At 40.2% G+C, this 19,755-nt stretch overlaps 1 protein-coding gene across 7 annotated transcripts in view; it reads right to left on the reverse strand.

Annotated features, from left to right (window-relative positions):
• Positions 1-19,755, reverse strand: part of tenm3 (teneurin transmembrane protein 3) — a 132,856-nt gene that overhangs the window by 92,364 nt on the left and 20,737 nt on the right. For 3 of the 7 annotated variants that reach the window (XM_055511947.1, XM_055511945.1, XM_055511943.1), the window contains exons 1-4: positions 6,850-6,964; positions 5,502-5,619; positions 5,325-5,395; positions 2,066-2,353 (exon numbers count right to left, since the gene is read on the reverse strand). In XM_055511947.1, the coding sequence (XP_055367922.1) occupies positions 2,066-2,353; positions 5,325-5,395; positions 5,502-5,619; positions 6,850-6,952 (580 nt within the window). In that variant the 5' untranslated portion in view covers positions 6,953-6,964. Of the gene's footprint in view, positions 1-2,065; positions 2,354-5,324; positions 5,396-5,501; positions 5,620-6,849; positions 6,965-11,870; positions 11,951-19,755 lie in introns of those variants that run through there. The other 4 variants (XM_055511956.1, XM_055511951.1, XM_055511953.1 and 1 more) reach the window with 2 other exon arrangements.

The raw sequence follows: 19,755 nt of genomic DNA on the forward strand, positions 1-19,755 counted from the left end.
CACATGTACAAAAGTTGCCTGTTCTGCATAACTTGAATAGACATGATTGAGTTTACAGAGCTTATCTGCTAAAGTTAACTTGATTACTAGAGAACTCATTCAATCTGTCACTCTTTTTTTCACAAGGCCTTTCTTTGGTCATTCATGTACTGTACACCTTAATTCTGTGGCGTCCAACCCTGCTTCTCAAAGGTCACTGTCCTGCTGGCTTTCAAGCTCATCTTTCCATAACAAATGCGGATCACCTGCATTCAGCCAGTCAAAAGCTCTAAGTTTAGGGATGACTGAAAAACAACCAGGACAGTGCCCTCGATAAGCAGGATTGGACAACCCTGCCTTTATATTATATAGTATTGCACTTAGCCACTTTAGTTATATAGTTATACAGTGACACACTTGTGACAGATAGACCGCTGGTTTAATTCATAAGGCTAAAATTTATATTTATTATTTTTTAAGAACTTTGTATAGAGTTTTGCATGTATAAAGCTCTGCAAAAAAGTTTTTAAAAAACATATTTTGAAAAACAATGAGGCTCAGTTACTGCAAATTACAAATTAAAATCACAATTTTATGTGACTTAAATTTAATGTGACATATTTTTTTTAATTTTTTAATATAGGAAAGGGTAACAATTAGAACTTAGATAATAATTTGATAATACTTTAGAAAAAAATAAAATCTATGCTGTCATGTTTGCTAGCAATTAATTAATTAATTAATTATTTAAATGCTCATTCAAAAGTAGTGTCAACTGTTTTGTCAGTGTGTAGTAGTAGTGTAGTGTATTTAATTTAAAGATTTAAAAATAAAAAAATGTATAAATATACATCTTCTAGAAAAGGTGTAAATATATAATATACAATAATTAATTGCTAAATATTGGCCTGTATTTTACTGTTATGGTACAAAATAACAGCTTTTTGTATATTTACTAAACGGTACTAAACTGTAAATTTCAGCTACATTAAATCACTGTTCATCTACAGTTTAATAATGGCAACTGTGTTGCCTGTACTTTACTGTTTTTAAACAGGACAAAGTCTAAGAGTGTAAATCATGATGTTTCCTTCACCACAGTTACTGCTGGGACGATGCTCTCATGATGCAGTGCTGGGTGCTTTTTCCAAATATTTTGTCAAATGAACTTTCACAAACATTTTTCTTTAAATTGTTAAATCTCCAAATGTTTTATCTTTTAGATAAATAGTAAACTGTAAACAAACGATGGGTGATTAACGATCGTTACCAGTTTACAGAAATTTTATTTCTTGATGCTTTTAAAATTAAAGAACATTCACATTAATAAACTAAATTGACCTCAGAATTGTGTTTTTCTATTTCACGACATGGCTTCACAAATCAGAACAGTTTTTGTGGCTAACATCATTTTTGTGAATGCCAATATTGTACTGTACATGGCCTGGTAGCTCAGTTGGTAGAGACTCTGCTTTGGAAGGGAAATGTCTGTGGTTCAATCAGGTGTGTCTACTGTATAAGCGAGGCACTAGCTCCCCGGGTGCCATTCTGCTGCCCCACGGGATGGGTAAAGTGCAGAGAATGGTAGTGTCGGCCTCGGAAGACAAGGTCTGCTGTTCGATTCCCCGACTCGGCATCAGGTGTGTCCTTGAGCAAGACACTTCGCACTAGCTTCCCGAGTACCGTTCATGTGACAGCTAACTGCAGAGAACAAATTTCCCCACTGTGGGACTAAAAAAGGACTTTTCCTTCACTCCTTCCTACATACTGTACATCCAACATGATGCTACCTCTGGTGACCAAAACACATCAGTCACTAAGTCAGACCAGCCTGAGAGTTAATCATTCAAACCAAAGGTCTTAAAACAGAGAGAAGTGAGGATTTATATTTTTGCTTCAACAACAAATAATGTGGCTCATGTTAAAACTTGAGCTTCAAGATTTTTGTGAGTATTGTGTAAAATCTGAGACACTCAGCATGCAAACTGGACGCACCAGTTGTGTGGATGTACTGAACGATACCTATAACAACAATAAAACTACACAGACTAAAAATCAGGAGCAGAGTAGTTAAATCATGTCCTACCATTGTCGCTGTCTGACTTGTTCTCATGCTCTGTGTCAGTCAGAGTCAGCACAGAGTTGGAGGGGCTGGACAGGCAGGAACTCCTCCCAGACGACTTGCCCAGACCCCCGCGGCCCCACAGCCGCATGGCTCGTTCTGGAGAAATCACAGCCTGACTATCAGTATCCAAGTCCTGCGCCGGGCCCACGGAGAAGCCGCGATGGGGCAGGCCCATCTCGGAGCAAAACGTCAGACCCCGACGGGAAGGCGGCTCACAGATGCCCAGCTGACGAAGGCTGAAATTCTGAGCTGAAATGCAATATAAGATACATATTATATTGTAGGCCTATTTAAATAATGGAGGTCATTAAAATAGAATTTGACCACACTTTAGCTATGATCAAATTTTGGAAAATGTAAAAACTGTAAAATATGAATTAATTAATTAAATAAGGCTTATGAAAGCAGGCATGTGATGTCTGTCATCCTCTGTCATCTTTCTCTTCTGCTTCACATAGGAACTGAAGAAAAGGGAAACCACATGGTAATGTTGTGGTGTAAAACTTTGTAGATGCATTCACAAAACCTTCCGGAATTTTAGGACACGGAACAAGAATCTTTAATGAACAAGGAAGATTCATGCATCATATTTACCACAAATCTGTCTCTGTGCAACCAACGATCTGAATAAAGCCCTAAAGAAATAAAGTCCTCTTACATAAATTATTTATTTTTTAACAGCTCTACATCATAACATAAAGCTATAAAGATGTCTCATATCCTCCTTAAGTCAATTATTATCTCCATTCTGTTACACAGCAATTGTCATTGTAGGCATCACAGCATCAGATATCTCTAGCTCCAACTCTATCATAGACATGTTTGGTGTAATATCTGTATGTTGCAGGTAGAAATGAGCTGCTGAGCTGCAGTGAACTAGAGACATGGGGACGACTGGTGGTCCTATTTCCAGTTTGCTTTTTTAGCCAACACCCTTGCAAACATGCTGCAGTGAAAAAGCTGCTCTTCAAATTATTGTTAATTAAATAGAAATTCTACTCCCATCTCATCGTTACGTGGATCAAATCTCAATCAATGAAATAATTGCATATTGTCAATGTGCTGCCATATTGAATAACATTTTTTGCAACAATGAATATTTAAATTTCATGTATAAATACCCACCAATAAAAGTAATGATGGATCAATTGTAGGACACTTTTTTATTTATTGTTTTGGCATTTTCATCTTTTCTTTGTAATCTGGGAAGTATTTTATGAATGCATCACATAAATCCAAGACAAAACAAACAAAATGTGTGAAATCACAGTATGTGCTTCTTCATCTTTAATCAGAAAATGGAAAGGGAAATTAGAAAAGGCTTTTGAAATTAATGGAACAACATGAGATAACAGGTCCTGTCGTTCAATTAAAAGTTAGATTTAAATTTGCTACAACTGGGCCGGCAGCGGTAGAAACGATGATAAGATGAGTAATTAGGAATGTTTTTCATTACTCAAATATGATGCTGCATTAACTGGAGCTAGAGAACAATGAATGCCTGATGCTGTATTTGTTTCATTACATTTGGATACTGCACTTTTACTTTAGTTCATGGTGTTCACCACAATTGTTTTAACATCATTTCTGTCTCTTCATCTGTCCCGCATTCAGCCAAAACATCTACACAGTATTGAGCCGATGTCCATAACTAATAACTGACCTTGTTATTGCTTTCAACTGAAGCTTTAACCAAAATACCCCAACAGTGATTCTTATTACTTACTCTTGCCGTATATTGCTTTTACCATTTACCGATGTAATCACTTTTAAGCTTTTATGCGTACCTTCTTTGCTAGTGTTGCCCTCACAGTCCCTCTGAAATAATACAACTACTGTATGGAGTCAAATTAAGGTCACAATAGATTTGTGTGTGCGTAAACAGATCTGTGCGTGCGTAAACCGATCTGTGTGTGCGTAACCAGATCTGTGCGTGAGTAACCAGATGCATGCGTGCGTAACCAGATGCGTGCATGTGTAAACAAATCTGTGATGATGATGATCGTAAACTGATTTGTGCCTGCGTAAACCATATCCTACTCTCAGGACTATTAAACACAACATGAAGGGAAAAATACATTATGCATGGAAATACAGAATATGCTTAGACATTGCAGTCAACAACCCAGTGGTTTTTAAATCTGTGCAACATAAAACCGGATTCAGGTAGAATGCAGATATACCACACTGCACAAAAGTTTCTATACAACACTCATGTATGTAACTGTAAATCCAGTTATCCATTTCATAAATAACCCTGCCTACAGCATCTACTGGCAAATGAGCTCTCTATTTATTCTGCTAAAGTAAACTGGACTTCACTCATTACCGCCACCTCTCCAGTTCCAGCGTTCCGTTGCATCTAACTCCACAGCCCCGCTCATGTGTCCAGGAAAAGAAATCAATGTGAAAAGATCAACCTGGGGGGGGGCCCCACCCACCAGACCTGACTGACAGACAGAGTCATTCTGCTGAAAAGTGGCATTATGAAATAAGTATGACACCCTGGAAAATGGCGTTATGCAATGCAAGCCGACTTTGGACAAACGACATTTTGAAAAAAAAATAACTTATAAGGCAGATGTGATAATCTGTATTATAATAAAAACTATTAGAAATAGAATTTCATAATAACTTTATGCAGAATGAAACACATTTTATAATTATATGCTTAATTTGGAAAAAAGGTTTGTGACATAATTTCATGGTCAGTTTACAGAATTGTCTCTCCTATGTTTATATAGGTATTTTTGCCCTATTATTGAATTTAATTATGAACAATTTAAAGTTCCATAGGTAGCGACTCTGATGACGATAGTTTATGACTAGTCTTAGTGATTTAGAGAACTGTTTTCTAGCATGGTTTACAGTCACAGGTTACTCGTTACACACTGAACAAATTTAAACACAAAGTCACTACAAATTTAACTTTAAGCACAAATTGAAATAGAAACACTTTTGTTCCTGGCCCCCGTTTTTCATTTTTTGAATGAGGTCTATTCAATATCATATCTCTGACCATCACAGTAATCTGTTGTGTCTTACTGAAAACATGAATGTTAGTTTGAATGAGACCATCATGTTCCTAAAAGCTCAGCAGCAGCATCCAGAACTCAGACTTATTAATTACTCCTAGACATAAACATGTACACGTGTATTTGCAGAAAACCAAAGCAAGACAATGGTGTCTCAGTGTCTATTCATGTGTATGGACTCTGACCATGTCTGTTGTAGTCATCCTGTTCACGGTGCACCATATCCTTCTGTCCCTTGGTCGTCCCGTACAGTAACCTGCCAACAAGCCAAAACAAGCTTCATTTATTAAACTGATGTAGAAACGGACTAAAGTGTTGGTAGAATTTAAGCTCAGTGTGTTTCCAGTAAAGCCATTTCTAACCTGGTCTGGTCTTGGTGCTGGTCAAAGGCCTTGAGTGTTTCACTGGAAGAGTAGGAGTTCTGAGTGGGAACCCGCAGTTTCTGGGAGGTGATGGCACATTCGTCACGATCCTCTGAACCTGTAACACACACACTCCTCATCTTAACTTTGAAGTGCACTAAATACTAATTATTGCAGCATCTAAACCAGTATTTGTTACGGCGATGACAAGCTGGGGTACAACCAGAATTCCTGCATTTACAGCAAACAAACAGAGAATATGTACAGTGAAATGCATCCAGAAATAGTAGGAACATGTAAGTTGTCTAGCCAGTCCACACCTATGGAATTCTGGGTAACCAAGAGGAATCAGTTGGCTCATGTAGGGTAAGTATAGCTTTGTTATTGTAGAAGGGATGTAACACTTAAAAAGTATAGTGAGTGGAAGCAGTATAACAGGTAAGGCACGAATCATGGCAACAATGGATGACTGCAGACCAAAGCTGGTAAGGGACTTCCAGCTGACTGGTAGGATGGGCATGAGCTTGGAATGGAGCATGAGCTTGGAGAATCCTCTCCTCAATGTCATTGATGGCCAGATGAGCAGATTTGGGTACAAAGTCAGGTTTGGGGACAGCCTCAGAGGGATCATGGATCTAAGAAAGAACATTGCCTTGGAAATCTTTTAATCTTGATTGTAAAATTGTGAGACAATAAGCCTACTGACTACTCCCGCTATATGTTTTGGTTGAAAACCAGGATATTATCCAGATACCCAACTACAAACCTGTCTATCATATATCCCAATTATTTACTGACCAGATGCTGCAGGAGGTGCAATGGTTAACCTAAAAGACATAACCAAATAGTTCAGTCATTTATTATCTCATTTGAGAGCTGTTGTCTTTGTGGTAGGTGAGTAAAAGTTTGGGAAGACAGTAGCCCCTTAAACAAACTCAACAAAACAGAGATCTAACTGTAATCAAGCATTCATCTGTTTTTCCCACAAACAAGAATTGTCAAGTCATCCAAATAGGTCTACGTGGCTTGTCATGCAAAGACCGAGAACAGGGAGTGGTGCTGGGAAGTAATGTAGTCAGGGGCATAGTCATAGGATCTGAGGCTGTAAAAAAGCTAAAGATTTACTAAAAATTAAAATGACTCTAATTAACCAATAATGTTTAGGACATTCAACCGGTCAGAGAATTCTTCAGTAAATGGCCCGGGTCAGTAAGTGATCAAGTGATCAGGTAAAGTAACAGAGGCTGAGGCTGGATCTAGGTGGAATATACTGTATATACTGAAGTGTCATTCAACCTACTCATAGTATGTTTAGTAAGCTCTTTGTGATTTTGAGATGTTGACTTACCAGGATATGGTCCTTCCTTGTCCTTGCGGCTTTTGGTTAGTGAGCAGTATGGACGCCGTTCTTTCACTTCCATAATGCTTCTGCTTTTTCTACTGGCAAACATATAGGCATGCTGCTGTACCACAACAAACACAGACAGAGAGCGATGCACACATGAAAAAGCAGCAGTCAGTGTAAAATTCTAAAATTCAGTGATGTAACAAAGACCATTATGTTTTAACTGTAACAGTGTATGTTAATTAGCAGATAGTATGTTTCCAGTGTGTGGTGTGTCTATGGCATATACAGTAAATAGAAATATATATAGACATTAGTTAAAAAATCACAAACACAAGGGTCAATCTGACCAAACAAGTAGTAATAACGCTAAAACATCCATCCATCCATCCATTTTCTTAACCGCTTACTCCCTAGTGCGGGGTCACTGGAGCCTATCCCAGCTGGCTACGGGCGAGAGGCAGGGTACACCCTGGACAGGTCGCCAGTCCATCGCAGGGCAACACATAGACAGACAACCATTCACTCACACCTACGGGCAATGGAGAGAGTCCAATCAACCTAAAGCACGTCTTTGGACTGTGGGAGGAAGCCGGAAAACCCGGAGAGAACCCACGCAAACACGGGGAGAACGTGCAAACTCCACACAAAAAGGCACCAGGGCCGCCTCCGGGAATCGAACCCAGAACCTTCTTGCTGTGAGGCGACAGTGCTACCCACCGCACCACCGTGCCGCCCAATGCAAAAATATTTAATCACAAAATTAGAAAACCTTACTGTTTAACTGTGGTTAGAGAACCTTACCAGCTCTGGTTGAAGGTAAATAAAATATATTATTTAAAATGTTGTCTTCTACATGCAGGTGACTGTTTAAATTAACTTCCTGCTCAGATATTAATTTGAACCACTTTAGTTACAATACACAATATGTCTTAAAGAGTCATACAGGCTTTGCTGTAGTGGCTGACTGGCCCACGCTAGACTGTTTGCAGAGCGGGGCCATGTTTGTGTGTTTCTTAAACAGCACATTGGGCAAAATGAACCAGACCTTTAGGAAGACCCTGATGATAGTCTGAATTGAGACAAGCTAGAGGCTTAGGTCAGTTTGAAAGAATAACTATAAACAGAGGTTAAGCCAGCAGTGGTCAGACAGCTTTATAAGCTGTCAATTTAATCTGGACACTGAGCCTTAAATCCTCTACCTTCTGGACCTATGTGCATGTGCGTGTGTGTGTGTGTGTGTGTGTGTGTGTGTGTGTGTGTGTTATTAATGTGTGTGTTTGCCTGTCTGTGATGTAATGCACTTTACTCAGAATGCACGTTCCATTCTCGTCTATTTTAATTAAATCTTATATGGATGGGAATTAGAAAAAGAAACAAGCAGAATAGCAACAAGTAAAAGAACTGCTGCTACCCACTATTCAGAGCATTGAATTTAGTCAATGTCATGACTAAAACCTAAAGTTATTCTACAGGCAGAATTTTAGATAATTCCCACTGTCCGACTGCCTGTGGTACCCTCTGCCATGTTTGGTCCTGTTGCTTCTAAGAGAAGGGTCAATGCTGTGCTCAGGAGCTCTCTGCTGTTTTTTCAGGAGACTCCAAGGTTATCCAAGGCCATTAGGTTGGGTGGCCAAGGCATCCTGATCCCCCCACAAGCAGCCTTTCTCCTGATGGTCATTCTGTGTCATAAGCACTAAACTTTACTCAGACAGACTCCTGGTTGGTGGTGACCATGTCACTGGGCCTGTCTATGCAGCTTTTTAGACAGCCCCCGGTAAACAGTTACTTCCAGCATGTGATAGTTTTACAAACAGAGCTCTGTTTTGGGAGGTGCTCCCAGGGGACAGGTCTGCAGACCATTACTTTTTCGTCTAAGCAGCATGGTAACCTTCACCCCATCCTGGACCTCAGTTTTACACCCAGCCAATAGCAGTCTCTGCCCCAATGTGGGTTGGACCCCCACACTCTCCCCTTTTTGTCATGACTCCGGTGGGAGAGGTGGGTGCTATTTCAGCTACGACAATATGTTCATATATGTCCAATAGTGTTATATTAAGTATTGTTCAGATTGTTTATATTTGTTTTCTCAGTCATTACTGTTTTACGTACAGTATGTCTATACCTTCCAGACATTGAATTTCATTTAGTTTTGTTGAGTGATACCGCTAGCTTGAAGTTGTACAAAGCAAGCTAACTTCAATTACGTGTTTGTGTCTGGTGCAATTAGGTACAGGAGAGAAGACATTTACCCCAGTGTGTGGGTTGTGTTTCGTTGTTTTTCTCAGGTATGTAAATGTGTTTAATTTATTTTACATATTTTTGTAATTTACGTTGTTGCAGCATGCCGCAGTCACCATCCACTCGCTTTGGATGTTATCAGCCATAACGAATGGACTGATCAGAACTTATCAGCGCATTCTAATAACTCAAAATCAAAAACTTTGATCATCCTGTCTGAACAAAACCGCTCAACAGCGCCTGTTGGAGAAATACTGCATTTAATCATTGAAACATTGTTGGAATTTATTTTGCTGATCTGCTCAAGCCTTGTTAGCTGTGCTATAGCCTTGAAGTTTTCTCCCTTCTGCTCTGCAAGAAATAGGGAGTACCAGTGTGTAGCATCCTTATCTGATGAGCCCAATGCTTGCTTTGTGCAGAGAATATTTCCTACGTACTGTGTGACGATGCACCTCCCAGAATGCAATACATATTATGAGCTGAATCCCTGTCTTCTCTTCAGTGAGAGGAAGTTGCCTTTGCTGTAAACTGCTCACTCCTTGCAAGTAAAATCCTGAAGAAGGTCTCAACTGATTGTGTCTGCTTTATTTAAGATTTACAAAGGGAACTAACAATTTCCCTAACAGCGCCCCTATTTACTCTGCTGGTTAAATCATCCGAGCCGTTATCAACCTTACGGATCAATGACAGCAATCTACTGCACCTATTCACCGCTGTAAGCAGGTAGGCGGGCAACTACCGGCTCATACGTATGGGCTGATAACCACTAATAATGACCATTGAATAGCATTATAACTTCCGAAGCCGCTGCACCATCGGTGTCTGTGCAATTGGAATCACCAGTTTTTGCGTGGCTCCGGTGGGAGAGGAACAGGAGAGAGGCAGACATTTGTGTTTGTGTTTGAGGTTTGTTTCTGTTTATCTGATTGTAAACCCCGGCTGTAAGTCAATACAAGTAAAACTACATAACGCAGAAAGTCACCGGTTACTTGTCCTCTGGCCTTGCACCTGGATCATATGAGAGGACCTCATGGGTCCTATTTCTGCTCTAGTGCAGGTGGTTGGCCTTCCTCCATACTCAGTCACCTGCAGACCATTGTGTGGTCTCCAGGGTTCTAGTCACATAATTTTGAGGGGTGTGATCACCTTAGGGCTCCGGTTGCCCTTTGGGACCTGGATGTTGTCCTGGGGGCCCTCTGATGAGCACCTTTTAAGCCTCTCGGGCAAGGGGACTTAAAAGCAGGCTGCCCCTCAAGATGGTATGTCTTGTGGTGATTAAATCTACCTCTTGTCAGCAAGCTGTAAACCCTATTGATACATGCAGACTGTCGCTGGTTCCCCTCGGCTTGGCAGTGGTCCTTTATGCCTAAGATCCTCCAACAACATGTCAGGTTATTTTTACAGAGGCCTCTAGAAACATGGTTATTTGTAAAGTCGGAGAAATGCCAATTTCCTTTCACAGTTATTATTATAGGGAAAGGGTAGGTGAGGGCCAAACTAGCAGAGTGAGAGCAGTCCGGGACTGAACTACATAGCAAACTACTATAGCAAAATTCTATTACAATTCTTGGTTTTGCTAACCCTTATGTTTTGGTTGCATGGCAGCCCACTGCTCCCCACAGGGATGGGTTAAATGCAGTAATAGTCAAATTTCGTTGTTACATTGTATGTGTCACGATCTGGTTTCTTGTTTCTTGTTTCTGATGCCTGTTCCTGTTTTATGTTGAAAGGACTTCCTGTTTCACCTCAGCTGTTTTCTGCCATCCCGGTTTCACCACGCACACCTGTCTGTAATCTGTAATCACAACCAGTACTTAAGCACCACCTCAGCCAACAGTCAGACGCCAGATTGTTGAGTCCTTGCACCACCATCCAGCGTCCTAGTATTGTCTATCCCGTTTTGTTGATCTTGCCTGTTTTTGACCGTCGATTCCTGCCTGAACCTCCTCTGTACCGTTGCCTGGATTTTGGTGTTTACCTGACCGTCTGACTTTTGAGTTGTCTAGCCCTTACCTGTACCGTTGCTGAGTCTTTCTGTGTATCGAACCACTGCCTGTCTCCTGGACCCGATTTTCGCCTGTTCCTCTCCTGTACTTTATGCTGAGACATCCTGTGTATGACCCGACTGCTTGACGACGCTGATGCAATAAACCCTGCTCAAATTCACCCAGTCCGAGAGTGCGCTGTGCATTTGGGTCCTCAGCCGTGTGTTCCTGACAGTATGTGATAATGACCAATAAAGTATTTCCTCTTCTTCAAAAATGATAGGGGTTTAGTGTGATAATTGCTCCACTTACTCGTCTCACCTCACCTCACTCATGGTCTCTGCAAGCTAAGGCAGCTATTTGCCATCTCAAAGAGATAGTCACCTCCCGCTCTGTCCTTGTTCATTTTAACAATACATTTTTCACACTTATAAACATTGGCTTTGTTCCAGGTAGCGGATCAGATTGCCTTAATGTTGACCTGAATGTTGGTGCCAAGATATCTTTACTTTAGATGACCACAGTGATACAACAGCTTTTGTCATTGCTTTGTGAGTTTGGTGTATGTTACCGATTGCCATTACTGGAATGACAAGAAGGACGCTGTGACCTCATTTGCATACTAAGCGACACACCTATGGAAGCTACAATTAGAAATATAGGCCTTTGTGTTCCTGTCGTCCTTCTTTATACCAGCTTGTTTTCAGAGAAAGAAGCACAAAGCATGGTTTCAGTGGAAGACAGCACAACTATGTAAACAGTGACCCAGACACAGCATAGACGCAGAGTAGCACCTACCACGTTGGTGAGTGGTCTAGCAGTTAAACTGAACAGGTCTGTTGCCAGGTCGTGCCATCTCCATCTAAAAGCTTCTGAAACTAAGCACACAAAGGAAAGGAGAATTTACAAAATATTAAAACCTTAGTAATGACTAGTAATGAGTTTGAGTAGACCTTTAAGGCAACACACACATATGATATCAACACTGTAAAGGAAACAGACCTGGTCCAGTTGGTGTGATCATCTCAGACACATCATCAGCTGCTTCTCAAAGTGGCCATATTATATAAAAGTGACTTTTTGGCAATGTAGTACTTTTACTGTACATATGTAGATGGGTGTACGTAAACGGTACAGCACTTTTAATACTAGCACTCATCACACACGCAAGCATGTACATTCAACACTCAGTGTTACGGACTCCTCAGCTTGTGTTTAAAATGTGTTTTTTTCATATTATATTGCTTAGTTAAGTGTTGAGTGCATGTTGACAGCATTGTTACATTTTTGTGTATTTTGTGTGAAGATTACTGATGAGTTTCTCACCCATGTTTAAATGCCTGTTTAAACATGCCTGCCGGTCATTGTGATTATTACATGAATACAAATTGTTAGAAAAACAAGTAGATGTACTTTATCATATTATGCTGAATAAGTATGTTGGAGATATGCGAGGAGCAAAAATTATTATAATTGGATTCATAGCTCCTGACTGGAGGTACCAATTATGTTTATAATTTAGATTCACAAAATTTGGTTATTAGCTTAGATATTATGACTATACACTGTACGATGCTTGTCTATAGTTTTGTAAGTGAAACACTTAGTTATGATTAATTAATATTAATTGCATTAAAAAATATTTAATTTACGGGGCACCACCCTGTTACCAGGGACCAATAACCAATTTGGAATAGCCAATACAGTCTCAATTGTATTTAAGTTAGTTGAAGGGTGAACTCCGTACCATAGCCGACTCAATTCACCAGTGCTGTAAAACCATATACAAATAATCACATACAACGAACAATTAAATTATGAACACTAAATTAAACAACTAATATTAACTCCAGTATGAACAATATCTTGAATAACTCAGCAAATCACAACTTAATTGTATCGTGTATTCATCTGTAAGTACTGTACGTGTATAAGTGTTGTGAGATGAAAGGGTGTGTGTACTGTACAGTATGTGAGTGTGTGTGTGCCCCCCTTTAGGGGCGTGATGAGATGGCACAGCTGCACGGAAGCTGCGTGTGCAGGTGAGCTCTTTGAATGAAGCGCGCTTGGGTGTGTGTGAAGCAATGCAACCCATGAGGATATATTCAGCAATATAGTCACGTAATCACGGGGGCACGCAGTGATTGAATAATGCGCTTGCCGTCTCCTCTCAGCAGATCAGTCAAAATCCTTCCTTAAGGCAATCGGGGTCTTCTGCATACTGACTCGCTTTAGGGCCTAACAGGTAGTGGTTTGGCTCATCAAACTGGCGATTGGCCCACACAATACTTACCCCAACCCTGAGTTGGCTGTCAAAGTGGAAGGAGCAGCCATTTGTTGGAGGAGAAAGCAGCCCGTTCCAAACGCGTGAAGCAGCATTGGGTTCACCCGCATTACAGCGACCAATGGGACGACACAAGTTCAAGTGACTGTGATAGTGCTTATCCTTTCCAAAACTTAGGTTTGTGTCTACGCCTTGAATCCCTAGCCAGGGACATTGAGTGCTTTGACCCAGTTAAGTTCTCAGACTGTGAGAAAGCCTTGTTAGCCACCATCTGGGCTGTGATTATTACAGATTTACAGCATGGTAAATAGTTTCTTGGTCAGCAGCCTGAGTCAGTAGCAACGTATTGAGTTTCTGTTAAAGCCCCATCAAGGAAAGCCTTGTGTCCACTACCACTACGGTTATGCATCCCACACAACCCTGGCAGTACTAACTGAAACTGTGTTTAGATTAACCTAGAAGCAGGTCCATGTCTTCATAGATCTTATGTAACAAGAGAATCTACACAGACTGTAGTCCACACTAAACACAGACAGGTACGCTTCATAAAGACACCAACCTGGCAATGCCTTGGCAGCTAACAACTCTTTAATGAGTTGTCCACCAAAATCTAACCACACCTCTCTTCACTCTATCCCTCTCGTTTCTTGTGTTTTCTTTCACCTGAGAAATACACAGGAAATAATATGGTTTGGAATTGTAGATAGACATGCATTTGCCTCTGCTCAGACATGCCTCTGACCTGCTCAGACTTGCCTCCAACTGTAGCAAACAAGGACTGCCAATGAACATGGACAATGCCCGCAGGAGACAACAAGTACATTGAGGACCTTAAGGAACATGTCAGAGCACAAGTGAGGTCCCACTCACAAGAGGGAAGAGGTTGGTTCAGACAGAACTTGAACCATAGGTACAGTGGCCACAGTCCACTTCACCTGTCACAGGGAGACTAAGAGGTGGACATACTGTAGTAAGTCTGGTACGGAGATGCGTGGAGGAAGCCTTACAAAAACATGATCGACCTAACAGCCTGGCTGCTCCTTCAGACCTCTCAACAGAAACCAGACACACTGAATCTCCTGCTTTTCTGCCTAGGGGCAGAATCTCATGCTTGTCAGGCAGGCTATGTTGCTGTTCTCTGAACTCTCGGTGGGTAACTGCAATAACCGCACGTTTGGGAAGTTGGGAGCCAGTCAGGTTGGAAGTCCCATAGGGGGCCCTCTTCTTCTCCCCAGGCGGTCTGTCTCATCATTTTCTTCTTTGTCTGGGCCAGAGGAATGACTCTTGACATTCCACCAGTACACTGTCATTCCCTTGTCTGTTACCAGTTGGTAACTGAGAGCCAGAGTGACAGTGGCAGGTTAAGCACCCTGTTGGAGGAGAAAGAACCCCGTCCCACATTACAGCAACCAGTGGAACGACACAAGCTCAAGTGACGCTGATAGTGCTTACCCTCCCCAAATCTTTTTGGGGAGGGTTTGCGCCTATGTGGGATGCCTTCCTATTGTAATAGGCCATGGCTCCCTCTGCACTGGATCCCAAGATGCTTTGGGCCCATGCAAAGGTTGTCTGAAGGTGCTCACACAGGTCAGACCGCTATTGGTGCCCCATGTAAAGGGGTTGGAAGAATACTTGTGAGCCAGGTATTTTCTGCCCCTTCGTGACTACTAGACGGATGGGATTACCTGCTGTTCTGGGGAGAATGGTACTGACGCTCTCAGCAGCAACTTAACACACTTGGGGAATGGTCTGTCCTGATCTCATGTTCTCCATTTCAGGATTTTATGAGATGCTTCTTGGACTTGTCTGTGGCCACAAGCCTTGTGGCTTGTGTGGTTGATGGTGTCAAGATGCGTAGCCAGCCGCACAAGGAGATTGGCGCCCACAAGAACGGGTGGTTGCAAGTGGGGAACTACACTTAGGAAGTGCTTGATGGCTCAAGCAACAACAAATCTAAACAACACTCCCCCCTTCTTAACCTTCCTGGGAGACCTTGTCCAACAGGGTAATGCCTGCTGCAATTACATGTCAATGGCGATGGGTGGGGGTGCTTCAGCTCCCTGACCTTACTGAACTCTGGTTCTGAAAGCCTAATATCTTCAGATCTTCAGATAGGTCAAACCGTGTAACATTACCATCACTAATTATACGCAAGGCAAGGAAAGGCCAGGAGCTCATCATCAACTTCAAGGTGCCAGACTTGCCAAACTCTTTTTAGACTCATGGTTAATTTCTCTGACAAATGAGGGCCAAGTTATTTACAGCCCAAAGATCCTTGAAGGCATTCATCTTGACAACCTTTCTGTGCCTGAGTTGCAACTGCCGCTCTGGTCAGGAAAGACTGCCATCAGCTAGGAATTGTATGACACTTTTTGCTTGCAATGACCACCTCCCATTTGGCGTTTGAATTTGAAATATCTTTGTCTACAACCAGGATAAAGGTTTTACATGCAGGCTGTAGTACTTACTTTTTTTGAGCATGTGGGACCTTAATAATAATTCTGTTAATAATAGTTTATGCACACCAGGTCCCCCAACAAGGTAACCTATGCAAAAAATAAAGATCCTACTAGAACAGGCAGCTAAACTAAGAGATAAGTCACTTGGATTAATGTGTCCTGGATGTGTCTGCTCTGGACCCAGAGCACAAAGTAACTTAATTTATCAAAAATTCTGCTTTCATTTTGGTTCTGACAACAACGAAATAAGGACAAACTAGATGAAGCATCTGAATTGTGCTGTGTAGTGGCTTAATCGGGTTGATAGTTAGCAGTTGTGCTGGAGAAACGCTGCAGCACAAGTATAAAAAGAAGAGGGGGAAAGGCATCCAAAGGGAACCATAGCTGTGTGTGACAAACATGAGCAGAGAAGAGGAGGTCGAACAGCCAGGTGAAACAAAGCAAGTAGGAGTGGACGACAGTGAAGAAGAACATGATGCCAGTAGAAAGCAGGTGGAGGCTGAAAACTTTCAGAAGTGGTCTGTGTCCGGTTCCCTATTTGTTAGGTCATTAGTAAATGTGTATTAAAATTTAATTTTATCATGGATTTCTATGGTGTTTGAGTTTTGGGGCCTTTGTTTGTAGTAAGTCAAGGTTAAAACTTAGGTGAGACAGAGCAGACACCCACCAGCCAAGACGTTGTTCAATTCCTGGGATGAAGTGTCCTTGGGTAAGATACTGTTAGGATATAGAATGTGGGTCTTTGGGCCTGACACATGACAAGGACCAGAACACATGACCTAACTTAATGCACTGATATGCAACACAAAAAGTGAGAGTGGAACAAAAGAAACTAGAAAAAGTAATTTCTCAAGAAATTACGTGGGAGAGCTGATCTGCTGCCGCAACGATGCCAGACGCTGATTAAGCTGCTGACATCAAAAAAGTTGACTACGTCCAAAAGTTGACTACAGCAAAACGATGAAAAAGGTGAAAACGAGGAAACGTTGACAAAGAGTAAAACGATGACAAAAGATGGCGATTAAAAAGATGATGATTAAAAAGATGACCAAGGTCATACTAAGACAAGATTAAAAATATGACAATGATTCAAAAGTTGACCAAGGTAAAAAGATGTCAAAGATTAAAAGGTTGACCAAGGTGCATTGTTGACAATCATAAATAAGTTGACTAGCTTTTTGATTTGAAGAAAGTATTTGTAAATAATTACTTAACTGTGTAATAGTTTAATAACTAGTAAGAATTTACCAGTCAGGTACAAAAATCTTGCCATTTAAGGTAAAAAATTACATTGGTGCTTTTATTTTGAAAGGATTTGGAGGTCGTGTGAGTGATTACTAAACTATAAAATAGTCATTACATAGTCATAATATGTCATTCAATAGCAAGAATAGCCCTATTAAGGGAAAAGATTTAGATTAAGCCCTTTCAGAATAAAATCACCCTAATAAGTGTGAGTGTTTATTTGCTAAACTCTAAAATAGTCTCAGTAACGATTGGTAAGTATTCAGAACCAGAACTGTTCTAATCAATCTTGCCATTAAAGGTAAGAAATTGTTATTGGTGCTTTTATTTTGAAAGGATTTAGAGAAAATGTGTGGGGGTAATAACATAACTTTTAATTAGTCTTTAAATAATTATAATTAACCATTTAAAGGCAAAAACGGTGCAGTTAAAGCTAATAAAGTGCATTGGTGCTTTTATTTTGAAAGGACGTAGAAGAAGCATGTGTGGGAAATTACTAAACTGTCATAAATACCCATCTAAAAGCAGAAATGTTGGTATTAAAGCTAATAATTTGGCTTGGTGCTTTTATTTTGAAAGGATTAAGAGGAAGTGTGCGCTTAATTGCTACACAATCCAATAGTGTAGTTGAGTAATCAGTAATAAGCATGGATCTGCTCTGTACACTGAGCATCAGCAGTTTGACCTGTCAGTGAAATGCCACGGATGTCCACCGTCGCCATGGATACGAAAGGCAGGAAAATCAGGCTCACTCTGCTCTGTAAAAGCAGAGTTTCACCCTGTATAAACAGGCTTGTTCCAGCTAAACCATAATAGTTATCACAAAATTTTTTTCATTTTACGAGTCCCAAGGCTTCAATGAGCAAATGGTGTGAATTTTATGTTTGAGGACAAAAGTTTGTAGCAACAGTCACAATTTCAAAATACGTCTCCTCTTGTTTTTCTCCCCAGACGTCTGCCGAAAATTATCATTAGAGTCTATGGGAGAATTTTAGGATCTCTCTGTGCTTTGAGGTCAATAGCGACTAAAGTATAGGTCTGAGAGTATAGCCAGACACATCATTAGAAAAAAGACAAGTATGACTACGATTTAGTGAAATAATTACGTTGATAGACTAAAAAATGTGGCTGTTGCGATGAGTTAAAGACAGAAGTTCTGTCTTTAAAAGCGCACCCTCGCACTGTAGCTGTGACTGTAGCACTCTAGCTGACGCAATACACACTAATGGAAAAGCTGAAAATTTAACAAAAACCACACCATATTTAAACGTTCACGAGTCGAAAGGTATAGAAGATACGACAACGCTGATTTACAAGGAGAAAGTTGAACGGTACTAGGCGCTTTTGGAGTTGAAATGACGTTTCTACGCCAAAGTATGACGATGATAGAAGCTGATGAAAAGAGGGAAGTTGACGAAAAGTTGAACGATGATTCCCATAGACGACCATTATAAAAAAACGAAGAAAAATGTTGAATAATGTTAAAAGTTGAAAAACTGAAAACATAAAAAGTAATAGCCCACATCTCCTAAAGATGACACACGTTTAGAAAGTTGAACGACGATTCTACGATGAAGTGTTAAAAAGTAGGTAGCAATCGAAAAAAGGGCGGAATAAGTAGAATAATAATAAAGACCGAAGATAAAAATAGTGTTTATTAGTGGGAGAGCTGTTCAGCTCTCCCACTAATAAACTTCATACAGAACCAGACTGTTACAGCAAACAAAAATTGTTTCTAGTCTGGTATAGCGTCATCTCCTCCCATCATACAGCTGAATACAGCAAAAGCAGTGTAACACATCAAACAGAACTAGATAAAGCATTTCCATAAGATAAAAGATAAAAGCTGAAACTTTGAAGGAAGTGTGTGCAGATAATTGCTAAACAGTAAAATAGTTTCATTACCTAGTGATAATTAACTAGTCAAATGCACAAAAGCAATATTTAGGCTAAAAAATTAGATTGGTGATTTTATTTTGAAAGTACTTTGAGGAAGTGTGTGTCCTAAATTGCTAAACTGGAAAAAGCGCTCATTAAGTAGTCCTAAATAACAAAAAAAGCAGTCAAAAGTAAAAGTAATATATTGTGTGCAATATATTAGTCTAGATAACTAGTCATAATAAACCTGTTGAAAGCAGAAATATTGCTATCTTTAGCTAAAAATCAAGATTGGGGCTTTTATTTTGAAAGGATGTGGAGACGCTGTGTGTGCTTAATAGCTAAACTGGAAAACAGTCACATTAACCAGTCATGATTACCCATTCAAAAGCATAAATATTCCTGTTAAAGGTAAAAATTTGGATTGGTGCTTTTATTTTGAAAGAATATGGAAAAGGCCTGTGCAAGTATTTGCTAAACAGTATATTAGTCTAAATAACTAGTCATAATATACTTGTTGAAAGCAGAACTATTGTTATCTTTAGCGAAAGATCAGGATTGGGGCTTTTATTTTGAAAGGATTTAGAGGGGCTGTGTGTGCTTAAAAGCTAAACTGTAAAACAGCCACAACTAACCAGTCATGATTACCCATTCAAAAGCACAAATAGTGCTATTAAAGCTAAAAATCTGGATTGGTGCTTTTATTTTGAAAGGATATGGAAAAGGCCTGTGCAGGTATTTGTTAAACAGTATATTAGTCTAATTAACTAGTCATAATAAACCTGTTCAAAGCAGAATTATTGCTATCTTTACCGAA

Source organism: Betta splendens, chromosome 1, assembly GCF_900634795.4.
Source record: "Betta splendens chromosome 1, fBetSpl5.4, whole genome shotgun sequence".
NCBI classification, from domain to species: Eukaryota; Metazoa; Chordata; class Actinopteri; order Anabantiformes; family Osphronemidae; genus Betta; species Betta splendens.